Source organism: Triticum aestivum, chromosome 6D (assembly GCF_018294505.1).
Source record: "Triticum aestivum cultivar Chinese Spring chromosome 6D, IWGSC CS RefSeq v2.1, whole genome shotgun sequence".
Lineage (NCBI taxonomy): Eukaryota > Viridiplantae > Streptophyta > Magnoliopsida > Poales > Poaceae > Triticum > Triticum aestivum.
In genome coordinates this window covers 145,325,046-145,350,024 of record NC_057811.1, presented here as the reverse complement: position 1 = coordinate 145,350,024, position 24,979 = coordinate 145,325,046, and the positions used below count along the sequence as shown (strand labels likewise).

The window sequence follows — 24,979 nt, the reverse complement described above, 5'->3', positions numbered from 1 at the left end:
TTGCGGCAAGATGATGCAATGCTCCTTGAGGAAGATCGTCTTGGGGCAGCTGTGAGAGCAGCACGCTACTAGCAAGCCTTGCGCCGCTACCATAGCCGCAAGGTTCATGCCCGAAGCTTTGAGGAAGGCGGCCTTGTTCTTCGGCACGTTCAATCGGCCAAGAATTCCAACAGGTTGACGCCGAAGTGGGAAGGCCCTTATCGGGTAATACAAGTCACCAGGCCTGACGCAGTCCGCCTGGAGACCGAAGATGCTATTCCAGTGAGCAACTCCTGGAACATCAAACATCTTCGCAAGTTTTACCCATAAGGCGCGGTTGCCGCCCCCCCCCCCCGGCAAACCACCTTTTGTACAAGCCTTGCCGGCAAGGCATGTAACCCTTTGTACAAAGCCAGGCGCAGACCCTGAGCATAAATAAATGAAGCGCTGGCGCCCTAAGTTTTAGCATGCATGCTAGGTTGAGTCTCTCCTTCGGTTAGGGTTGATAGTGCTTAGCAGCGACTAACCCCTAGCATCGAGGTCGAGTGTGCGTCTCTCTGTTCCTTTCCGTCCTCTTTGGTTTGCAGGGTACATGGACATTTCTGCTGAGCTATTTGGAAGAAAGAGAACAAGCTGGCGCTCCGGCCCCGGCAAGCCAAGGTTGCTGGGGGCTGCAGATTCAGATAAGTTCTTTGTCCCCTGTTGTGCCTTTCCGTATGGAATTGGGACATGAAACCTCGTTTTATTCCTAGGCCACCGTGCTCCCTTTTTCCTGTACCCAAGGACTGTTCCCTGGGTCAGGACTTGGTCGTAGTCACGGTGACAAGGAAACAAACGAAGGGCCTAACCCTACTTCACCCCTGCCCCCACCAAGAGCGTGAGAATGGTCGAATGAAGTAAGGGGACGGCAAGGCCTGATTGCCGGGCGACAATGTTTATCGTAAAAATAACAAGGATTTACTCCTTGGCATGGGCCTCGCTCACGCACAAAAGAACCCAGCAAGCACCCTTTTTCATTAAAAACATCCCATACAGGTACAGTTCATACGGAATGAAAAACATGAGCAAGGGGATTACAAGTTTCAAATTCAACAAATGCCCGCAGGCTTACAAACTAAAAAGAGATTAGATGCCCGTAATCCCTTTCTTGTCCCTCTCCTCAGAAGGTGGAACAAGATAGCAGGAGGGCAAAAAGAGCGCCTAGGCAAGGTACAAGCAGCAGAAGACGCCGGGAGAGGAGCCGGAAGATGAGGCTGCGGGCCGACAATACGCGACGAAGGCGTCGGTGCCCGCGTACACCGAGTTGACGGCCCGCCACCCGCCTTCTTCGTCTTCTCCGGCCCTCCTACGCCAGGCACACAAGGAGGCGACGGGGAACACGCCGATGGAGAGCTTGACGAGGAAGGACCTCGGCAGGGCGCGAGGCCGAGGGAGGGGCGACGCGGTCAGTCGGAGTCAAGGTCGGCGTCCCCCTGCTCGGCGCCCTCGTCGTCACTCCCGCTTGAGGAGGAGTCTTCATCATCGGAGGAGCTCTCCACGCAGCACTTTAGGCGAGTTCCAAGGTCCCCAAAGACCTTGACGGAGAGCAGGTCGTTCTCCATTAATTTGAAGTAGAGAACGAGCCCTGCCATCAGGCTGTGGACAGGAGCAAAAGTCTTCCATCCACGACGAAGGTACATGACGTGAGGAGCGGGGAAGTCGACGTCAACCCGCGTGCCGCCGTTCCCGCAGCCCCTCATATGCAACCTGAGGGTCTGTGGCGGGTCGAGCTCCATCTCCCAAGTGAATGGAGTAGGGAGTTGAAGACGACGACGCGGTGGCCGGCGCAGCCTGATGAAGAACTCGCGGGGCTGGTCCCCGACGTGGCCCTCCGTTGGGGGAGGCATCGCGGGTGGAGGCAAGGCCGGGGCGCCGCCCCATCCCCCTCTTCCCCGAGCGCCACGGCGACCTCGGCCTCGCCCCCTCCCCTTCCCCTCGTGGCCGGCTCCGCCACCGCAAGCACTTGGGAAGGAGGGATGCGCTGTCGGGCAGAGACCCTCCCCGCCACCGTCGAAGGGTCGGCACCCCCTCTCTCCATGGCAGACGAAAGAAAGGAACCGAAGTGGGAGGAGATGGATGATGAAAGGATGTGGGGTGCCATCCCCTTCCCCCTTCTTATAAAGGGGCGGGGTCGGGGCTCGGCTGCCCCACTCAACCAATCTGGCCATCGGGGGCGCAGGGAATCGAGACCGACCTGCTGCTCCAATCAGCGATGGCCCGGTTTCCTGCCTCCACCGCCTGCCACCCTGGGGGCATGGGGGACACGTGGCGAGCAAGCATAAATCGAGGGGACGGGTGAGGCGACCGTTCCCCACCCCATGATCGTGGGGCGTGGACGCCTTGAAAACCGCGACCCGAGTCCACTCAATAAATGAGCCACGCCTCTGCGTTTTCCTCTTTTTATGGGGAAGGCGTGAGCCGCCTCTTTACTGCGACATGACGCATGAGGGCAGCGGCCGCCCCACGCATGCCCCCCATGTCACACACAACCCTCCACGACGCGCATTCAACGCGGGTCGTGGGGAAGCGCAAGCGAGCGAAGGAATTACTGTGGTAAAATCCGCCCCGCCTGCCCGTGCACCGTTCTGGGCCTAGCCCAACAACGCGTCGCGCTTATGTGTGGCCGAGGCCTGGGGCTCCTGTCAGTGTACAAAAGTAGGGGCTCTCCTTTTGACCCCTTTACTTGTGCACCGGCAGTCAGAGCTGCGCCCGCGGCCACACTTGGTAGGGCAGAGGAGGGAAGCCGGAGGCACAAGATAACCAGAGCAACGCCAAGACCAGAGACACAAAGAGTCGAAGGGCGAGGTGGGCTCCCCCGGCAAGGGCCTTGCGGGGGGGACTTGCCCGATGCCAGCGGAGCGCGCCACCCTTGAGCCAAGGGCTCCAACACCACCAAGTATGTTGGGACAAAAGGCTCGGGAGGCACCTCCGTGGTGGCATGCAGATCTTGTGAAGATCAGAAGCATACAAGATTATATGAGGACCATAAGACGACGATCCTCGGCGGGATCCTAGCCGAGGAAATCCACGAGACCACCGGCAAGATCCTTGCCGGGGACAACAACGATGCCGCGGCAAGACCCTTGCCGGGGCCCCGACAAGGCCCTTGCCGAAGACGCATGCGAGGCCACAACTAGGCCCGCGTCTGCCAAGACTCCACCGCCGTTCCCATACAGCTGCCAGCCCAACCAGCTGGGCAGGCAACGTGCGGCTTCTAGACCAGCTCAGCAAGCACCTGCGTGGTGGCATGCAGATCTTCGTGAAGACCCTACCACCGCGCCATCTCAGCAGCCTGCCAGCCTACATGGCACTGCATGCATCGTTGGCTTGGACGCGCATCGGAGCGAGGCGGAGCGGCGGCAGACGGGACGGGCCTCGTTGCCATCCCTGGTAAAGCAACGGGACACCTAAAGGAGCGCATTTAATGCATCTTGGCTCGTAATGACAAGCGATAAGCTTGCGCACTGTACACCTTTCCACCTCCTATATGCCACTGTGGTGACCCCCTTTTGTCTATAAAAGGAGGCCCAAGGCGTCCAGGAGAAGGATTCGGATCTTTTGAGCAACACACCGACCGTAGCTAGCTCAAGAACTCAAGAACACTCAAATACATACACCAAAGCAGGACTAGGGTATTACGCATCTTCGCGGCCCGAACCTGGGTAAACGATCCTTGTGCTGACCGCCAGACCCGCTGTTTGCACAACCCCGCGCCCGCCAACCGTAGAAGGGATCCCAGTGATCCCATAGGTGTCATTTCCCCGACAATTAGACTAGTTGACCAAATAAAAATCTAGCCTTTTCCCAATTTTAAGTCTTGGCAGATTTTAGCAACTTAGCACAAGTCAAGCAATCAACCTACATGCAAGTCTAAGAGTATACCAGCAGAATGTAAATCATTGCATATGAAGGTAAAGGGGAGGAGTTTGGAGGCAGCAAACGCAATGTAGACACGGAGATTTTTGGCGTGGTTCTGATAGGTGGTGCTATCCAGTGGGACCGACATGTCAACTCGGTGGGACCGATTTCATTGGGGTTAGGGCATAACGTAATCTCGGTGAGACCAATCACATAAACTCGGTGAGACCGATTTCTATAATAGGCAAACAGAGAGTTGGTCAGGCAAACTCGGTGGGACCGATCGCTCATTTCGGTGAGACCGAAATGTTACGAAAAGGAAACAGAGAGTTTGCGTTGCGAACTCGGTGGGGCCAATCGCTCATCTCGATTAGACCAAAACGTTATGAAGGGAAACAAAGAGTTTGCAATCCCATCTCGGTGAGACGGAGATCCCTATCGGTGAGACCGAACTGATTAGGGTTTCTGGCTATGGCTATGTCAAATGAACTCGGTGGCGCCGGATAGATCAAATCGGTGAGGCCGAGTTTGACTTTTGGTTTGGGACATATGTGGATATGAGAAAGTGGTTGAGGGCTTTTGGAGCATATCACTAAGAATTTTGAGCAAGCAAGCCATTAAGCAACACCTCATCCCCTTTTAATAGTATTGGCTTTTCCTATGGACTCAATGTGATCTTGGATCACTAAAATGAAAATGTAGAGTCTTGAGCTTTTTCCAATATGTGTCCTTAGCATTTTGAGGCGTCCACATTCCTAGTCCATGCCATGCCAATCATTGAACTTTCTGAAATGATCATCTTGAAAGAGCATTAGTTCAATGAGTTATATGTTGTTAGGAATTACCAAAACCACCCAGGGATAATTGCACTTTCAATGACCCACTACCTATTGATGATAGCTTTCCCGATGAACAATTAAATGTCATAAATACTTCTCATAGTGCTACATGGTATGCTGATTATGCTAATTATATTGTTGCTAAATTTATACCACCTAGTTTCACATACCAGCAAAAGAAAAAAGGTTTTCTATTATTGAAGACATTACTTTTGGGATGACCCACACCTTTATAAAGAAGGATTAGATGGTGTTATTAGACGTTGTGTACCCGAGCATGAACAAGAACAGATCCTACGCAAGTGCCACTCCGAGTCATATGGAGGGCACCATGCTGGAGATAGAACTACATATAAGGTATTGCAATCCGGTTTCTATTGGCCCACTCTCTTTAAGGATGCTCGTAAGTTTGTCTTGTCTTGTGATCAATGCCAAAGAATTGGCAATATTAGTAGACGTCAGGAAATGCCTATGAACTATTCACTTGTTATTGAACCATTTGATGTTTGGGGCTTTGATTATATGGGACCTTTTCCTTCCTCTAATGGGTATACACATATTCTAGTTGTTGTTGATTATGTTATGAAGTGGGTAGAAGCTATTTCAACTAGTAGTGTTGATCATAACACTTCTATTAAGATGCTTAAAGAAGTTATTTTTCTGAGGTTTGGAGTCCCTAGATATTTAATGACTGATGGTGGTTCACATTTTATTCATGGTGCTTTTCGTAAAATGCTTGCTAAATATGATTTTTAATCATAGAATTGCATCTCCATATCATCCTCAGTCTAGTGGTCAAGTAGAATTGAGCAATAGAGAGATTAAATTAATTTTGCAAAAGACTATTAATAGATCTAGAAAGAATTGGTATAAGAAACTTGATGGTGCATTATGGGCTTATAGAACTGCATATAAGAATCCTATTGGTATGTCTCCATATAAAATGGTTTATGGAAAAGCATGTCACTTACCTCTTGAACTAGAACATAAGGCATATTGGGCTATTAAAGAGCTCAATTATGATTTCAAACTTGCTGGTGAGAAGAGGTTATTTGACATTAGCTCACTTGATGAATGGAAAACCCAAGCCTATGAGAATGCCAAGTTGTTTAAAGAAAAGGTTAAAAGATGGCATGATAAAAGGATACAAAAGTGTGAGTTTAATGTAGGTGATCATGTTTTGCTATACAACTCTCGTTTAAGATTTTTTGCAGGAAAGCTTCTCTCTAAATGGGAAGGTCCTTACATCATCGAGGAGGTCTATCGTTCCGGTTCCATAAAAATTAACAATGCCGAAGGAAAAAATCCGAAGGTGGTAAATGGTCAAAGACTCAAACATTATATCTCAGGTACTCCCATAAATGTTGAGACCAATATAATTGATACCATAACACCAGAGGAGTACATAAGGGACACATTCCAGAACGTTTCAGACTCCGAAAAGGAATGGGTATGTGGTACGGTAAGTAAACTGACTCCAAAACGTTTCCAATGATAAATTTTCTCCATTTTGGAATATTTAAAAAATTAGGAAAATTAAAGTAGTCCGAAAGGGATACGAGGCCACCACAAGGGTGGAGGGCGCGCCCTACCCCCCTGGGCGTGCCCCCCGTCCTTGTGGCCACCTCGTGTGCCCTCCGGACTCTGTTTTCTTGCATGATACTTCTTTTGGTCGGTAAAAATTCATTATATAATCTCCCGAAGGTTTTGACCACAGTACCAAGACAAAATCCTTTGTTTTCGTTTTGAGTTGTTTCTTCAGCAGATCTAGAGCAAGATGTCTTTGCAAGAATCGGTCGGGGAGAATCGGGTATCTTACCCGACACCTGACCCAAGAGCATACAGTGAAGCTGACTACTTCGGGCAATCAATGGAGGAAGAGGTGGAGGCTGACTTAAAAAGGGTAGATGCCATGGAGGAGGATCAAGAAGTTACCTCTCGTCTTCAAACCAGATTCATGCTGGAGGAACTTCAGAGCTCAGCAATACCAAATTCGGTTATTCCTCCCAATGCTAGATTTCTCTCTTATGAAAATATGAAAAAGAGTGTTGCTTTCTCTCCCGCAGCTAGGAAACATCCATGGGTGGATGGAGCTCTAGCCGTCACGGGTAAACTTCGCAAGGAAGTAATGGATCTTAAGCAGCAAATTAATAAGCTCGAGGAAGAGAATTGTATCCTAAGGGGCATCATCGCCAAGAATATTTCGTCACCACCTCCGAAGAAAGAGACATAATTACATGGGTATGGGCACTCCCCTTGGCAACTGCCAAGCTTGGGGGAGTGCCCCGGTATCGTATCACCATCACATCTTTATCTTTATCGCTTTTCTTAGTTCGATCCTTTTGGTTATATCTTGACCTAGTAGAATAAAGTTTTAGTATGATCTAGCCTTGAGTTTTGCTTTATGCTCTATCTATGTAATCGAGTCCATGAGATATATAATAAAGAGTAGTTTTGAGTTAAGGGCTTTGCTTTCTTGCTATGATCTTGAGGGAATTAAATAAAAGAAAGAACAAAAAGAAACAAAAAGATCATATATTGATCTTATGGAGAGTAATGACTTCACATATAAAGAGTATGTGAGTAAAAGTGATTGAGAGTTGACAAACATAGTTTTGGTCATTGTTGCAATTAATAGGAAATAATAAAGAAGGAGAGGCTTCACATATAAATATACTATCTTGGACATCTTTTGTAATTGTGAGCACTCATTAAAATGTGACATGCTAAAAGGTTGATGTTGGACAAGGAAGACAACATAATGAGTTATGTTTTCTTATATCTGAATAGAAGTTATATTGTTTTGGATCATCCAACATGTTGAGCTTGCCTTTCCCTCTCATGTTAGCCTAATTCTTTGCACCAAGTAGAGATACTACTTGTGCTTCCAAACATCGCTAAACCCAGTTTTGCCATGAGAGTCCGCCATACCTACCTATGGATTGAGTAAGATCCTTCAAGTAAGTTTTCATCGGTGCAAGAAATAAAAATTGCTCTCTAAATATGTATGATGTATTAGTGTGAAGAAAATAAGCTTTATACGAACTTGTGGTATGGAAGAAATAAAAGCAACGGATTGCATAATAAAGGTCCTTATCACAAGTGGCAATATAAAGTGACGTTCTATTGCACTAAGATTTTATACATCCAACCATAAAAGTGCATGAAAACCTCTACTTCCCTCTGCGAAGGGCCTATCTTTTACTTTTTATCTCCTACCCTTATATAAGAGTCATGGTGATCATCACCTTCCCTTTTATACTTTTTCCTTTGGCAAGCTCTATGTGTTGGAGAGATCCGTATATATATATATATATATATATATATATATATATATATATATATCCCCTCGGATGTAGGTTTTCATAAAGTATTATTGTTGACATTACCCTCGAGGTAAAAGGTTGGGAGGCGAAACCATAAGCCCCTATCTTTCTCTGTGTCCGATTGAAACTTTGTACCCATAAGTATCGCGTGAGTGTTAGCAACTGTGAAAGGCTATATGATAGTTGAGTATGTGGACTTGCTGAAAAGCTCTTATATTGACTCTTTTCGATGTTATGATAAATTGCAATTGCTCCAATGACCGAGACCATAGTTTGTTACTTTTCAATGAAGTTTCCAATTCATACTTTATCTTGTGAACGAATTGTTACTTTAGTATAAGAAATTATATGGCATTATATGTTGCTGTTCTAAAGATGATCATGATGCCCTCATGTCCGTATTTTATTTTTATCGACACCTCTATCTCTAAACATGTGGACATATTTATCGATATCGGCTTTTGCTTGAGGACAAGCGAGGTCTAAGCTTGGGGGAGTTGATACGTCCATTTTGCATCATGCTTTTATATTGATAGTCATTTCATTATGGGCTGTTATTACACATTATATCACAATACTTATGCCTATTCTCTCTTATTTTACAAGGTTTACATGAAGAGGGAGAATCCGGCAGCTGGAATTCTGGACTGGAAAAGGAGCAAATATTAGAGACCTATTCTGGACAACTCCAAAAGTCCTGAAACTTCACGGAGCATGCTTTTGGAATATATAAAAAATATTGGGCGAATAAAGTACCAGAGGGGGGCCACCAGCCAGCCACAAGGGTGGAGGGCACGCCCTACCCTCCTGGGCGCGCCCCCGACCTTGTGGGCCCCCTGGCAGGCCTCCGGTGCCCATCTTTGGCAATATGGTGTGTTTTGACCTGGAAAAAATCCGAAGAAAGCTTTCGGGATGAAGCACCGCCGTCTCGAGGTGGAACCTGCGCAGAACCAATCGAGGGCTCCGGCGGAGCTGTTCTGCCGGGGAAACATCCCTTCGGGAGGGAGAAATCATCGCCATCGTCATCACCAACGATCCTCTCATCGAGAGGGGGTCAATCTCCATCAACATCTTTGCCAGGACCATCTCCTCTCAAACCCTAGTTCATCTCTTGTATTCGATCTTGGTCCCAAAACCTCAGATTGGTACCTGTGGGTTGCTAGTAGTGTTGATTACTCCTTGTAGCTGATGCTAGTTGGTTTATCCGGTGGAAGATTATATTTTCAGATCAATAATGATAATTAATACTCCTCTGATTATGATTATGAATATGCTTTGTGAGTAGTTACGTTTGTTCCTGAGGACATGGGAGAAGTCTTGTTATAAGTAATCATGTGAATTTGGTATTCGTTTGATATTTTGATGAGATGTATGTTGTCTCTCCTCTAGTGGTGTTATGTGAACGTCGACTACATGACACTTCACCATTATTTGGGCCTAGGGGAAGGCATTGGGAAGTAATAAGTAGATGATGGGTTGCTAGAGTGACAGAAGCTTAAACCCTAGTTTATGTGTTGCTTCGTAAGGTGCTAATTTGGATCCATATGTTACATGCTATGGTTAGGTTTACCTTAATACTTCTTTCGTAGTTGCGGATGCTTGCGAGAGGGGTTAATCACAAGTGGGAGGCTTGTACAAGGAAGGGCAGCACCCAAGCACCGGTCCACCCACATATCAAATTATCAAAGTAACGAACGCGAATCATATGAGTATGATGAAAACTAGCTTGAAAACAATTCCCATGTGTCCTCGGGAGCGCTTTGCTTTATATAAGAGTTCGTCCAGGCTTGTCCTTTGCTACAAAAAGGATTGGGCCACCTTGATGCACCTTAGTTACTTTATTTACTTGTTACCCGTTATGATTTATCTTATCACAAAACTATCTGTTACCGATAATTTCAGTGCTTGCTGAGAATACCTTGCTGAAAATCGCTTGTCATTTCCTTCTGCTCCTCGTTGGGTTCGACACTCTTACTTATCGAAAGGACTACGATAGATCCCCTATACTTGTGGGTCATCAATTTTCCATTGTTGATGGTACTTGTGCTTCAAAGACGAGTTTTGGTCATGGACCCAAGGTTAAAATCTTTGCGGTGCCATACCAATTGACTCAAACATAGGTGGCCTCGGCCACCGCCCTCCTTTGGGAGGTGCTTGTTCGAGTAGTTTCCTTAGGGTGTTGTTTGTGCTTTGAGTTACTCCAAGTTGCTCGTGGTTTATTGGTTTTTTGAACTTGGAGTATCTCTTTCCTGTGCTGTCCTTTTTGAGTCTCCATCCCAAGCCTATCTGTATGCTTGAACCACCCTAGTCGTGCATAAGCTATTTTTTTGGGTTGTTCTGTCTCCCTGCCGGCGGTACTACCGCTGTGAGGGAGCGGTACTACCGCTCTAAGCAGTACTACCGTCCGGCACTACCGCTCGAGCGGTACTACTGGGCCTCCTGCCCGGCTGTAGTATCGGGGCGGTACTACTGCTACCCCTAGCGGTACTACCGCTTAGCGGGACGCTGTGGGGGTAAGTATCGGGCAGGGGGAGTTCTAACTCCCCCATATCCTTTCACTCTCCCTCCCCACGTCTCTCTCTCTCTCTCTCTGTCAGGCGATGAAGAACAGCCCCGGCTGCCGCTCCGGCTGGCCGATTCCGTGCCGTCTTCAACGATTCCGACCGGTGGAATCCTTCCCCACCACCTCCTCTCGCCATGGAACCCGGTATTGCCCCGTTCATTGCTCCTATGGTTCTATTCTTTGAATCTAGGTTTCTAGGGCAATGCATGTTGGTTTCTCGATTTTTGGCTAAATCAGCGCTTGAGTAGGACGTTGAATGACTGATAGATAGGAGGATTGAATTTTTAGTTGAGCATTTTTGAATTTGTGACCTCCGGTACTACTAGATCTGGGGAGTTCATGCGTTCGTTCCCAGAGCGGTACTACCGCTCAAGCGGTACTACCGCTCCTGTGCAGCAGTACTACCGCTCGAGCGGTACTACCGCCCCAGTTCCGCGGTACTACCGCTCGAGGCCCCAACTTCCAGAATGCTCACCTAAGCTTTCCTTTCTCATATTTGTTTCTCCCTGGCTTATGCATAGTTTGTATTCATGCTTTCCCTTGTGGTTTTGTGTCTCTCCAGGTGGTAGTAGCTCCAAGGATCGTCGCAAGAATGTGAATCCCCCATCCAAGCGTGGGCGCATCTATCATGCCAGAATTGTGTATTCCGAAGATGAAGAAGAGGTTGCCCCCACACCACTACCTGCTTGTCGTCAGTCTGCTAGGAACAAGGGCAAATCCAATGTCAAGTCAACCGCTGCTCGCAAGAAGAAGAAGGAACCGCTCAAGACGGCTGCTGAATTGAAGCAAAATGAGTATTGGCAATATCGTGAGCAAAACCCCTACCTCCTTCCTCAGGATCCTACTCTTGTTGGCTCACCGTTCTGGAACAAGGACCAATCACTTGTGTAATTTGATCGGATCAAGGCAAGGAAGAACATGTTTGTGAAGACCAAGTCAGTCAACCTAGATCACATGGAGAAGTACCAGGCATACTTTGGAGAAGCTCATGCCCTCTGTGAACAGCTCAACATCGTGCCCCTCATGACCTTCAACTATGACTTCGATGCAGAGTTGGTTGCATAGTTCTTTGCAACCATATGGTATGGCACAAACACAGAGCACACGTTGATCTGGATGACCAATGGCAGACAGTTGCGCACCACTTGGGGTGCTTTTATGGTGCTTCTGGGATATCCTGACGAGGGTCTGAGGAAGCCTCTTGGCCTTCATCCTCACCATGAGGGGGGGCCTACTCACAAGGATGAGTTAAAGCCTCATATGATTATCACTAAGACAGAGAAAGGAGTCAAGAAGGAGCTGAAGCCATTCTTTGACATTATGCATCGCATCTTCCGGCACACTCTCTTTCCTCGCATTAGCAACTTGGACATGGTGCATGGGCACCTTGTGGATATGCTACTATTATGCCACTCTGAGAAGGGCACGAAAGCGGTCTTGGATGTCTCTCATGTCATGTGGAGGGAGCTAGTGAATGCTACCTATGGAGATCATTACCCAATTTATGCTTCCTTCATCTTCAAGTTGATTCAGACTACCTGGAGCTCCACTTTCCCTGGTATGCCTCTTGAGACCGGACCCTTGAATCCTCATGATGTCCTCAACTTGCGTCAGAAGGAGCTTTGGGCCTCTACTACTCATCCTGAGGCAGCAGTGTCTTCTGCTTCTGGAGAGGATCAGGGTGATGATGGTGGTTTTGCTCCCGGCACAGAGCATTCTTCTAGTCAGTCAGGTTGGGTGGCTAAGCTCAAGCACAAGGTGAAGAAGCTCTTTTGCCTTCAGACCGATGTTCAACACAAGATGTACTTGGCACATGTGGATGCCAAGAAGGCTCGTCAGGAGAGGAAGGCTATTATGAGGAAGCTTGAGATTCCAGTTCAGGATGGCTCTGAGGATCGTATCACTCCGGAGGATGCATTTCTTCACAATATCACTAGACGGACTCGGATGAGTCCAATGCTGCTACATCTGCTCCAGCTCAGGATCAGGAGATCAAGGAGGAGACCGACGAGTCTGTGGAGGAGTTTGTTGATGGGTCTAATTTTGAGGAGTCTGACGAGTCCATGGGAGGAGACTAGTGCCACTTGGAGTTGCGTTAGGTCACTCTTTGCCCCTTTTGGTGTCTCGATGCCAAAGGGGAGAGGTTTAGGACCAGGGATTTGTCTTTCTGCAGGGTGTTGTTGAGTCACAAGCTTGGTTCTTGTTGCTTCTGTGTTTCTTCTTGTGAACTCTTTTCCTTCGTGTGCTTTGGTTTGGTGTGAGACTCTATCATATGGTGTAAGACATATGCTACCCTGGTTATCCCTATTATGTCCCTATGTACGTGAGTTTATGCTCATTTGTCTTATTAGTTTCCCTGCTTAAGTGTCTCTTATTTTGTTGCAAGGATTTCCTGGTCTATAAAATATAGGGGGAGTGTTGATCCTAGTGTGTGTGTTGTGCAGTCCAAAGCACATCTATAGAATGCACACATCTAGGGGGAGCCTGTCTATATTTTATAGATTTTGGGTCTTCTTATTCTCTTTATATATCTCTATGTGCAAATCTTGTATTGTCATCAATCCACCAATAAGGGGGAGATTGTAAGGGAATATTTCTCCTAAGTGGTTTTGGTGATTGATGACAATGCATTTGCGGACTAATCGTGTGCATTGAGCATTTCAGATATCTCATGTCTAGGCACTAGACGATTCGATGCCCCTCGGAGCCTATCGAAGACGGTTCTCTACATTTCTTTTCGGTGGATTTGAGTCGTAGGAAAAGCCGTACTATTAAGAGGGGATCCGCTTCGGAAAGGTATGGGTGGAATCAACACGTACACAGCCCCACATGCACCCATAGCCTCCTTTCCCTTCTCTGGAGCTTTTCCATGCTTTCTGTGGTGTTTTCAGCATCTTGCCAGCGGTAGTACCGCTAGTGCCCACGGTAGTACCGCTGGGTACTTCCGTGGCACTACCGCTTGGGGTGTCCCCAAGCATGCAACGTTCTGTTGTCGGTCTGTAATTCACGGAAGTAGGGCGGTAGTAGCGCGGTAGTACCGCTCCGGCGGTACTACAACCCATACTACCATCTCCACTACCGCTTGCGGGGGTTTTCCTCTGTGCAGGGTTCTGTTCCCACTTTTCTCCAAGCGGTAGTAGAGCGGCACTAGGACGGTAGTACCGCTTCGCACGGTACTGCCGCCCCTAGCACCCTCTACTACCGCTGCCACCCTAGGTCTAAAACCCTAGGCGGTAGTACCGCCGGGGTCAGTGGTAGTACCGCTCCAGCGGCACTACCGTAGATACACTGTGTGTATTTATAGGCCTGTGCGGAGTCCTAGGAGCGGTAGTACCGCTTAGCTGCGGGCCTGGGCAGAAAACGGTTGGATTTTGGTTCCCCTATATAAAGGGGGGTCTTCTTCTTCCTAGGGTTGACCTCTTCCCCCAAGCTCCATTGCCTTTCAAAAGCTCATTCTTGCCCGATCTCTCTCTCTCTAGCCAATCAAACTTGTTGATTCTCTAGGGATTGGTTGAGAAGGCCCCGATCTACACTTCCACCAAGAGAAATTTGATTCCTCCCACTAATCCCTTGCGGATCTTGTTACTCTTGGGTGTTTGAGCACCCTAGACGGTTGAGGTCACCTCGGAGCCATATTCCATTGTGGTGAAGCTCCGTGGTTTCGTTGGGAGCCTCGAATCCGGTTGTGGAGAGAGCCCCAACCTTGTTTGTAAAGGTTCGGTCGCTGCCTTCAAGGGCACCAATAGTGGAATCACGGCAGCTCGCATTGTGTGAGGGCGTGAGGAGAATACGGTGGCCCTAGTGGCTTCTTGGGGAGCATTGTGCCTCCACACCGCTCCAACGGATACGTACTTCCTCTCAAAGGGAAGGAACTCCGGTAACACATCCTCGTCTCCACCGGATCCACTCTTGGTTATCTCTTACCTTTACTTGTGCAAGCTTTTAATGTGTTGTATCCCTTGCTTGCTTATGTGCTTGTTGTTGTTGCATCTTATAGGTTGCTCACCTAGTTGCACATCTAGACAACCTATTTTGATGCTAAGTTTGATTTGGTCAAGAAAAGATAAAAATTGTTAGTTGCCTATTCACCCCGTCCTCTAGTCAACCATATCGATCCTTTCATCAACACTACTAGTCACCCCACAGGTACCAATCTGAGGTTCCGGTACAAAGATTGAACACAAGAGATGAACTAGGGTTTGAGATGATATGGTGGTGTTGAAGATGTTGATGAAGATTGGCCTCCCAAAGATGAGAGGGTTGTTTGTGATGATGATGGCTTCGATTTCCCCCTCCGTAGGGAAGTTCCCCCCGTCGGAATCGCTACACTGGAGGGCAAAAGTGCTCCTACCCAAGTTCCGCCTCGAGACGGCGGCGCTCCGTTCCGAAAGTCCTCTCTTTATTTTTTTTCTAGGTCAAATGACCTTATATACCAGAAGATGGGCACCAGAGGTGTGCCAGGGTGCCCACTACCCACCAGGGCATGCCAGGGGGGTCTGGCGCGCCCTGATGCCTTGTGGTCACCTGGCTGCCTCCTCTGGTAGTTCTTCTCTCCAATATTTATTATATATTCCAAAACAATTCTCTGTAAAATTTTAGCTCATTTGGAGATGTGTAGAATAGGTATCTCTAACATAGCTTTTTCAAGTCCAGAATTCCAGCTGGCGGTATTCTCCCTCTTTGTGTAAACCTTGCATATTATGAGAGAAAAGGCATTAGAATTACTACAAAAAGTGTTATAAAGCATAAAAACACTATAAATAACAGTAGAAAAACATGATGCAAAATGGACGTATCAAAGGCTAGTGCGAATGTCCCCCCCCCAATAAGAAAACTTGATTTTCACAATAGTTTTGACATCACCTTTAGAACAAATGAGATCTTAGATATCATTGAATTGTTTAACAAAGCTAGGATCATTTTTATCAACATTCTTGATGATGAACACTTTGTCCGGCACTTTTGAGCACCTCTCAATTTCTGTAAGCACTACATCTCAGTATGGGTCCATTACTCCTAGGAAATTTCTATCGAGCACCTCGAGATGAGACTTAGCCATTTCTATGCCTATTCCATTCCAAGGCTTGCTCTATCGACCCTGATACTTCTAAGTTTTATTTCCCCGTTACCATCGAGCAAGTTGCTCCTTCACCCAAAAACGAGCAATTCTATTATTATTTTTCGTTAATTCGAGTTCTTTGCATCCACTACTCCAGGTGTTTGGATACTAGCCAGCCCCATACTTTCGAGTTCCTGGAACTTTTGGAAAAAACTTTTTTTTCTACCTAGCCATTCAAATTTTGAACTTTTTGAGTACCTTCGATTTTTCCAATCTGGTACTATCGGGCTAGTTGAGTTTTTATTGTGCAATGATCAGATTTCTGCTTTTCCAGTAAATTGTACCCCACACCACTTGAAATTTTGAGAAATTTTACTAAATAATTGAAGGTTTTTGAACGCCGAACTTTACCACCAGTTGGACCCCTTTCTTAGTGTTATGTATTTCTTGCTCCAATCATTGATTCTTTGTGAGACAGAGATACTACAGGTTTTTAAGAGAGTTGATTGAAGATATTTTGAGGATCTCATTCAAGTGACTTTGCTTTTCTTCTTACTATTGGAGGGTGTGCACCTCAAATTGAGCATCATTAATTGAGGAGAATACAAGGCTCAAGCCTCAAATCAAGAAAGGATTAGTTTCTTACATTCAAGGCGAGATCAAACTCAAGGAGCTCGTGAGAAAGAAAAGTGGGTCATTTCAAAAGGAAGGAGATTTGTTCAATCCTAAGTGAAAATCACAAGGCTAGAGCTTGGTTACCACATCAATATTCCAAGATTCGATTTGTGCAGGGAAGGCACAAGGAATGGAGACCAAAATCTTATGAGTCGTATAGTTATTACGAGTTATTCCACTCATAATAGCATCCCATGCACCTTTAACTCATTCTTTGTGATATGTAAAGACAATGGTAAATATATAATTGTAAAAACAATTGGTGCTAGATTTTGTAATGCACTTAAGGTAGAACTATCTTGGTTCCCAAGACCCTTATGACTAACATGAGAGGCCCTACTTATAAATGGGAACCTAAAGTCAAGGCATGATTCTCCTTTGTTGGAATATTGGTGGGTACAACGGGTGATCAATAGTGATTGCACCACTCATATTACCTAGGAAAAATACATGTTCGCTCAGTTCGTCGAGGATTTATCTTCTACATCAAGTATTTTCTTTGGATATAATAAGATAAGAAAGGCACTTGGGTTGGGCAATGTAGTTGTAACTAATGATCTATCTATAGAGAATGTTATGCTTGTCAAATTTGTACCATAGTATCCTATCCATTATTCAACTTTGTGTGGCTGTCATAATTGCATGTTTACTTTAGTTGATGTGACTGTTTTATAAGATATAATCTCAAAATGATATTTGTTAGACATGTTGAAGGTGATCTATATGTTGTACATTTTCCACAAGAAAAACAAAACTTAAGCAAGTCTACTGTCCAAGATCAACATTGGGTGGCTATGTCATCGCAGGTTAAGCCACATTGGTATGAGAATTTTGAAAAATTCTTCTGAAGGGAGCACATTCTTCAACTACCGATATTTCTATTACCAAAATAGAGTGTGTAGTGCATGCATTTAAAGTAAACAAGTGGGAAAGAAGCATCTCACCAGAAGTATCATCACTACCACTACGCCCTTACAGATACTTCATATAAACTTATTTGGCTTTTAGGACCAAAGATTAAACCCATGACACCTCAAGTCATTTGCAACAAAATCTCAGCGCTGACTCAACTTCAACATCTCCCGAGTTCAAGAACCTTAAGATGGATATAGTTCTTATGGTGGGAGGATCAAGCCTGAACTCTCTACCCCCTGCCCCCTCCAAAAAAATGGTGATGCAGAAAGAAGGAATAATAACTTGTGAAGATGAGTATGACTATGTGATGACCTGCAAGACACACAAATCAGTGTAGCACCTTCGTGTAAGTATCCCAAATAGTAATCGTCCCTACAAAGTGCGGAGGAGAGTATTTATGAGTAGCGTTTCTATCACACACAACTTGTCACAAGTCTTATGTCAAGTAACTGCTTGTGATTTTGTAGAAGCTATTAGTGTCCTTTGAGACAAATAAACCAGAGTAATGAATATGATATTGTTGCTGTGAGAGTAATAAGGACTCGGAAGTAAAGAACATAAATTAAAGACAGGAAGTGAAAGTATTTTCAAGAAGTAGATAGGTTAGGCGCGGAGAAACTTCAGATTATGGTATACCTCAAGTGTGCTAGTGCAACGGTAATTCCAGTTACCTTGTACAAGAGTTTAGTATTTGATTTGTTTGTTTGTTAGGCGGATCACCCTAAGTTATGAAACTCCTTCACACGGGATTGCATTCCACACTATGGTCCTGCTTAGACGTTGCCACAGCGTGGTCGTCTCCACAATTAAGGTTGTTAAATCAGAACCATGCATTACGTTCGGTGGTTCACCGTCATCTCATATTGTCTTTGATCCTCGTAGATGTATCCACCTGTCACATGGAGGTCACAGATTCTGTAAAAGATATGTGTTATCTATTTAGGTCGTTAGATCATGTTGCCTGGGCCCTTAAATTGGACAACACACATAGTGCTTACCCCAGTACAACAACTTACTTGACAAATCATAAGACTACAAACACGAATGGCGACATATAGAATAGGCACAGATAAATCTTACCATTCACCTCAATCTCCCATGCTTAGGGGGAATTACTCACGCATCGGAAGAGAGTAACCAATCATCATAGATAATAATTTCATGAAAATCGTATCAATAATACTGTGAAGATCCACAATAAGATGAATGATTCAACAAGTCTCAATCTCCACATGAGTATGAATAGAGTTATACACCCTTATCTTACAACTTGGAATTCCTCTTACAATAGTGATGATGAGATGAGAATGAATATGAAGATGGAAGAACAAAACAAGAAGGATCTCCGGCGGTTCTTCTTCTTCGGATCTCTTCTCTCTCTGTTCTGAATGGAGTGGCTGCGACTAGGTATGTCAGATGCCCGTGTGCCCTTCACAAAGTTGTTGCCGTAGACGAGGGGGAGCTAACGACGTCTAGTATGAGCGCTTGCGCTCTATTACCGCTAGTGCAAATCCTTCCAACATGGAAGTTGCTCCAAATGATTTGATTTCGTATAATTCCCCTTGATTTTCTTCCATAAATGATTTTTCATGCCAAACAATGGAAAAACAAGTTTTCTTCTCTCTGGAATGATTACTGTTAGAAGTAACAAAAATGCAATGAAAACCAAGTCAAAACTGTTTGTAAAAAGTCACAAATTCTCGAGCCATCACTATGATATGTGAGTACAAGACTCCTCTAAACTTTTGGGCCGAAGCCTTCAACGCATATGACTAGTTAATGTTGGGCCAGGCATACCAATAACGCTATAACCGATAAGAAAACTTAATTACTACTTTATATCTCTCTTGTTTGCATACAATCAAAGCTATCCTACCAGTTGTCACTAAGTGTGTGTGTGAGAGAGAGAGAGAGAGAGAGAGTTGTACCAATTTGCCGACAATAATGAAGTAGAGATCATTGTATAAATCAAATATGTATTATAATCAAACAATTTACTATGAATTTAATGAATTTTATGTAACCATCTCGATGCATGAACAAATATTAGTGGGTGGAGCACAGGAGAGCCAAAAATTCCCCTCCTAGTTTACATTGTAATCCTCTAATCAACAAAATAACCACTTAATTTCTATAAATCTTTTTTGTTGGCATATATAAAAAGCTCCTCTGACTAGCTGTCACATAGAGAGAAATATGTACCGATTTGCTGGCAGTAACTGAGTAGGTCTAACGATCAAATACATATAGCGAGCTATTTGATGATATGTATTACAACCAAACAATTTATCAAATTTGATGTAAACATCACAATGCAAAAGCCTTCAATATAAATATCGGTGCGTGGAGCACCCCAAAGCCAAGCATTCCCCTCCTAGATTTCCAACAAGGATGTGGAAATTATAAATAGGCCACCCTGTTTATAGTTTTCTCCCAGAGTCACCATTAGCCTTTTCTCCTATTTTCATATTTTTGCCCTCCTGCCGTTCCGATTTTGCCTCCAGAGCCCCGACTCACGGCCACCGTCGTGAACAGCACCGGCGCTCCGCCGGCGTCGGCGTTTCCTTGGGGCGACGACGGCGCGACCCGACGCCGGCGGCACCTACCCCGCGCTTCTCCGCCGCCGCTCAACCAATTCCTCTCTAGATTAGGGTTTCTTCCTGACTAAATCTGGCAATTACACCGCCGCTCTACATTTTCCAATCCATTCCTCGTACCGCCGACCAAGCCTGATCGCGACCCGCAGCTCCTCTGCCTCCTACGCCGCAGTGGTATTCCGTCGGCTGGCTCTGCATCGTCTCCCCGAGGATCTCCATTTCTCGTGCTCAACCTGATCACTCCCTACGTAGATCCGCCCGGCCTAAAGATTTCGTTTCTTCGTCGTGGTAAGCCCTGTCCCTACCCGAGTTCGAGCTATTTCTCTTTAGTTCGGGATTCTTTTCAGTTCTTGTATCCGCATGTTACTGGATCTGTTGCGAATTTGTTGTTTTGCTGATATTCTTAGTTTAGTCCATCCATTGGATCGGATAGAGTTCTAGCTCCTAATCGGACCTTATCCGGGTCACGAGTTCTTGTTGCTACTGGCAAATGATGCTTGGCTCGTAGGTGTAGTCATGTCGTCGCCGGAATTGAACACATACGTTAGTGGGGTTTGCACGAACACAACAGTTAGGCAGAGAGTACGTTAAAGATCACAGCAAAGCCGTGAAGATAAAGTAGATGGAAATTGCATAGGCGTTTTCTTTCGTCTGGCTCGTGTCAACAATTATATCGCTGTTAAACATGCTGGTTCCTTCCTGTTTCATACGTAGATGGAAGTAATCTTGGATGGAATCTTGTGCCGTTCTGTTCTGCAGGCTGCCTTAAATGTGTTCTGCTGCTGCAAGGTATCAGGAAAAGTTTTACTAACTTATTACTGACCTTGGTTGACGTGGAACATTGAGTAAATAGAAAATTTATCAGGTTTAGCTAGACCACTTGCTGTATTGGCAACCGAAGCTAGATCACTTGGGTCAAGCTACTAATACCAGAATTGGCACATGGAGCTGCAACTGAGGTCCCTCTTGATTAGGGCACTCTTCCATCAGTATAGCTTCGCATGTTCGTTCTGTTTGATCCCCTTATGTTAGGAAGACAATATTTTAATACCCATGAGAAATTTCTTGAGTCTCAAATTTTATAGATTCATTATGGCATTTAAATTCTTGAAATGTTAACCACATGATATAAATATATCATGATCAAAGTCTTGGATTTCAGTTTTACATTTGACAAGTGCTTGTCATTTCGTGTGACCTTTTAAATACAGTTTCGAAGAAGTCATTCGCTCTTGATAGTGACTCTGGCTTCATGTAGAAACACTAGCACAATTATTTTCAGCTCGGATGCTATTGAACTAATGGTCAATTGGACAAATACTGTTTGTTTTGTTATACATCATACTTCTTGTTCCAGCATAAGTCAAATCAAACCACTTTTTTGCTCTTTGTTGTTTTCCTTGTCGCTAACTATGCTTTTCTGCAGTTGTACTGCTCGCAGTTGTAATTTGCAAGCTAGCCATGGAAGACAACAATGATGAGCATAATGTATCTCTTCCTCAGGATATCCAGCACACCATTCTTGCGTCACTACCTGCTAGGGTTGTTCTCAAGTTTCGCACAGTGTGTAGATTCTGGCGAGACTGCATTCAAGAACCCAATTTTGTTGATCGTCACCTCAACAATGCTCTCCGCTCCCACCAGTCCATTGCTTGCTTCACCTCGGTTGATGAGGGTCTTGTCTGCATGTACACATTTGATCCCACCACACTGAACTGCAAAAGCATGGATCTCGTGTTGTCGAGTAGGTTTCAGATGTCAGACCCCTGCCATGGCTTGGTGTGCGCCTATGATTTAGAAGGCGCTGTTGAGGTGTTGAATCCAACAAGAAGGATACATTTGAGACTGCCAGTTTCAGAACTCCAGTCACTAGCTTCAGAATATTTTCTTGGACCTGTGCCTTCAACAAAAGAGTACAAGGTGCTCTGTGTCCACCACCGGGTGCGGTTCTTGACATTTGAAGTATGCACTGTTGGCACACAGTCATGGAGGGCAGTGCGCGAATCCGCAGCCCTCCTGAAGACAACAAAGGCGGTCATTGTTAATGATGTCATGCATTGGCTACTTCTTGATGAGATATCCTCCCATTTTACTCGGAACATCTTGTCGTTCAACCTGACAGATGAGATGTTCTCAGAAACTGCTGTCCCAGATGCTGTAAAAGACCGTGAATTGCACCTGTTCGAGGGGGGAGGAAAGCTTCATTTGCTGGCAATGCCCGGTGAGGGATCAGCACCTAAAACCTCAGAGATTTGGGTGGCGAACTCGACCTGTGCAGTCTGGGACCACATGTGCAACGTCACTTTTGTGCTACCTTTGGGCATGAGGCCACTTTTCCTGCACAACAATAAGCTCTTCTATTGCAACCAAAGAAGATTCTACTATGTTGATCTTCAGGATGGGAGTGGTTCCTATCTCAACATGCCTTTTGGCGAGTGCATCATATCGGCTGGGATTTTCGTGGAGAGCCTTGCTCTACATTCTGTGACTGGCCTGGTCGACTCCAGAACAACGCTACAAAGTCCTCATGATGCTAGATCATTTCCAATAGGGCGTGGACCATCTGCTCGTGGCGCTGGATCGTCCTCAGCAGGCCCTCGACGATCTTTCAAGAAGGCAAAGAGCAATATAAACATGCAGTGGAGGTTGGCATAGATCTCCGCAAACCCCTGATATCGTTCGTATCCATGAATAGTTCTCTGTTATGTACAGCGGATTCAAGCCAATACCTAGTACAATCCAATAAAGTTTACTGGTGTTTGTCTGTGTAGAGATGAAGAAGAAATAGACCATGGGGGTGAGTCTGGGACAGGGTAGAACATAAGTAAGAAACTAAGAAAGTGTCTCTGTGTCAGTAGCTTGTTCGTTGTTATCGTATGGGGATTTATGCGCTGTACTGGAAAATAAAAATGAAAACTCTGAACCTGATATACTGTATACTTGTTCTGGTTTGCTGTAATGAACTGTATTCCTGCGTTGCATTTCTGAAAGTTATGATGCCAGGACCAATAATTCAACCTGCTTTCTCCGGTGGTTGCATTTATGAGGATTTATGCGCTGTGCTGAAAAATGAAAACTCTGAACCTGTTATATACTGTACACTTGTTTCGGTTTGCTGTACGAACTGCACTCCTGCACTGTATTTCTGAATATTCTTATATACCAAGACCAATACAAACTGTCGCCTCCAGTTACATTCGTTCCACACCAGTACTACATACACCTGCGGAATTTGAGAATTTCCCGAAAGTATTTGGCGATACCACTCAAACAGTTGGCAAGCTCAGCAACGGCGGGAAGCCAAAGTACGGCCACCAGCCGTCGCTGACGCCGCCGGAGCACCGCGCCCGGCAGACTCTCTCCAGCTCGAGGCGCCCGACGTCGATCTTAAACAGCTCGACGTCCCGGCTGTCGTGGCTCGACGACATGAACGGCCGCGGCGAGTCTTGGTTGACTTCAATGATCAAGCACCCGTTGGCCGCGCCGCGAATGCAGAACGGCCGGCCGTGCGCCGTCGACCACGGCAGCGGGATCGTCTTCTCGAGCCGCCACGACTTCGCCGCGCCGTCGGCGTCGCGCGGGATCGTGTAGTAGTTGAGGTTGGCGTTGCCGTTGGCGTGGTAGAATTCGTGCGCGAACACGCCGACTTCGCCGTTCGCGCCTTCCACGACGGCGACGTTCTCTTCCCAGAACCTGGCCGGCGCAGGGACCTCCTGGACGGAGAGCTCCATGGCGCCGATGTCGAGCACCAGCCAGCGGTTGGTGAGGCAGTCCGCCCAGTAGAAGCGGCCGTGCGCGTAGTGCCGCCGGTTCCAGACCGCGTGCACCGGGCAGGAGAAGGGCGACCGGTGGCGCCTCCAGACGAAGCAGTCCGGCGACGGGAGCGCGCGCCACCGCCCGTCCCGCGACGAGAAGGCGAGCGCCACGACCTTCCTCGGGCACCGCGCCGTCCAAATCACCACGAACGAGGGCTCCTCCTCGTCCTTGCCCCCCTCGGCGTCGGCCGGCGCGAGGAAGGGCTCGCACCAGCGCCGGCCGCCGAGGACGCCGAGCGGGTTGTCGGCGCTGGCGGCGAGGTCCTCTGGGATGGGCGGGAGCAGGACGTAGCGGCGGGACACGGGGTCGCAGACGGCGAGATCCGTGACGATGTCGCTGTCGAAGGCGGAGCAGGAGGACGCCCGGTCGAGGAGGAAGCGCCCGTCGCAGTAGTCCCGGACGAGCCAACCGGGGCGCTCGGCGTCGGGCGGCGTCGGGAGGAACGCGAAGGAGAAGTCCGCGGCACCGGCGACGTCGCGCGCGGCCGCCGCGGCCGGATGGGGCGGGTCGGAGGGGTGGAAGGCGGCCCCCGACTCGCCGGGCGCGGGGACCGAGGAGAAGACCCCGAGGAAGGGCGCCGCCGCGTCCGGGTGGAGCGCGCGGTGGCGGCGGAGGAAGCGCGGGGAGGAGACGAGGAGGCGGAACGAGGCGCAGGCCGCGGCGGCGCGCATGAGGGAGGAGGGGCACGGCAGGCGGAGCAGGATCTCGTCCACGACGTCGTCGGGCGCCTCCCGGAACGGCGCCGTGGCGACGATGGCCATGGGCGGGCGTGGGAGCTCGGCGGAGCTAGCAGCTGCGAGGCCGCTGCGCGTGCTGGTGTGTGCGCGTGTGTGTCGCTCTCGAGGCGCGAGGGGCGCGCGCGCAATAGTTTAACCCAAAGAGGTTCCGTGGGCCCGTCGGAGGCGATGGGCTGACAGGCAATCACAAAAAGGAATGTGTTCGTGGAGGTGAACATGTGTACGGCGCCACGGGCCACATATCCCTGTCGTTCGCACTGTGTCCACGTCGTCGCCGGCTTCTTCACTGCTCCTCCTCCCCTCCACGGTGCGCATGCCACGGATAAGAGCATATCCAGCCGATTCGACCCCAGGGCGCTGTAAAAGAGCTGTCTAGAGACGAACCGGCGCTAGCTTGACGCGTGGGAATGACTCCGTTTTTAGTCGTCGCCCTCAGATCGTTGCCAATATCGCGCAAACTCGACGATATTTCGTATAAATTTGTGCAAACTCGACGATCTGACACGAACTCGGCGAAATTTCATTGAAATTTGTAAAATAAAATAAAACATGCAAACTACGCCTACTACTACGTCA

General features: G+C 47.2%; 2 protein-coding genes across 2 annotated transcripts; one reads left to right on the top strand and one right to left on the bottom strand.

The window, feature by feature from the left end:
• The first annotated feature begins 19,632 nt into the window (after nucleotides 1–19,632).
• On the top strand, nucleotides 19,633–22,862 carry LOC123144173 (F-box protein At5g18160). Its single transcript, XM_044563220.1, has 2 exons — nucleotides 19,633–20,138; nucleotides 21,277–22,862. Exon 2 carries the CDS (start codon nucleotides 21,312–21,314, stop codon nucleotides 22,503–22,505), a length of 1,194 nt encoding a protein of 397 aa, XP_044419155.1. The 5' UTR covers nucleotides 19,633–20,138; nucleotides 21,277–21,311; the 3' UTR covers nucleotides 22,506–22,862.
• A 99-nt stretch (nucleotides 22,863–22,961) lies between these two features.
• Nucleotides 22,962–24,572, bottom strand: LOC123144172 (uncharacterized). Its single transcript, XM_044563219.1, has one exon. The coding sequence runs from the start codon at nucleotides 24,425–24,427 to the stop codon at nucleotides 23,117–23,119; it is 1,311 nt and encodes a 436-aa protein (XP_044419154.1). The 5' UTR covers nucleotides 24,428–24,572; the 3' UTR covers nucleotides 22,962–23,116.
• Between the last annotated feature and the right edge of the window lie 407 nt (nucleotides 24,573–24,979).

Coding starts and splice junctions, on each gene's coding strand:
- LOC123144173 (XM_044563220.1), top strand. CDS start 21,312: ATGGAAGACAACAATGATGAGCATAATGTATCTCTTCCTCAGGATATC.
- LOC123144172 (XM_044563219.1), bottom strand. CDS start 24,427: ATGGCCATCGTCGCCACGGCGCCGTTCCGGGAGGCGCCCGACGACGTC.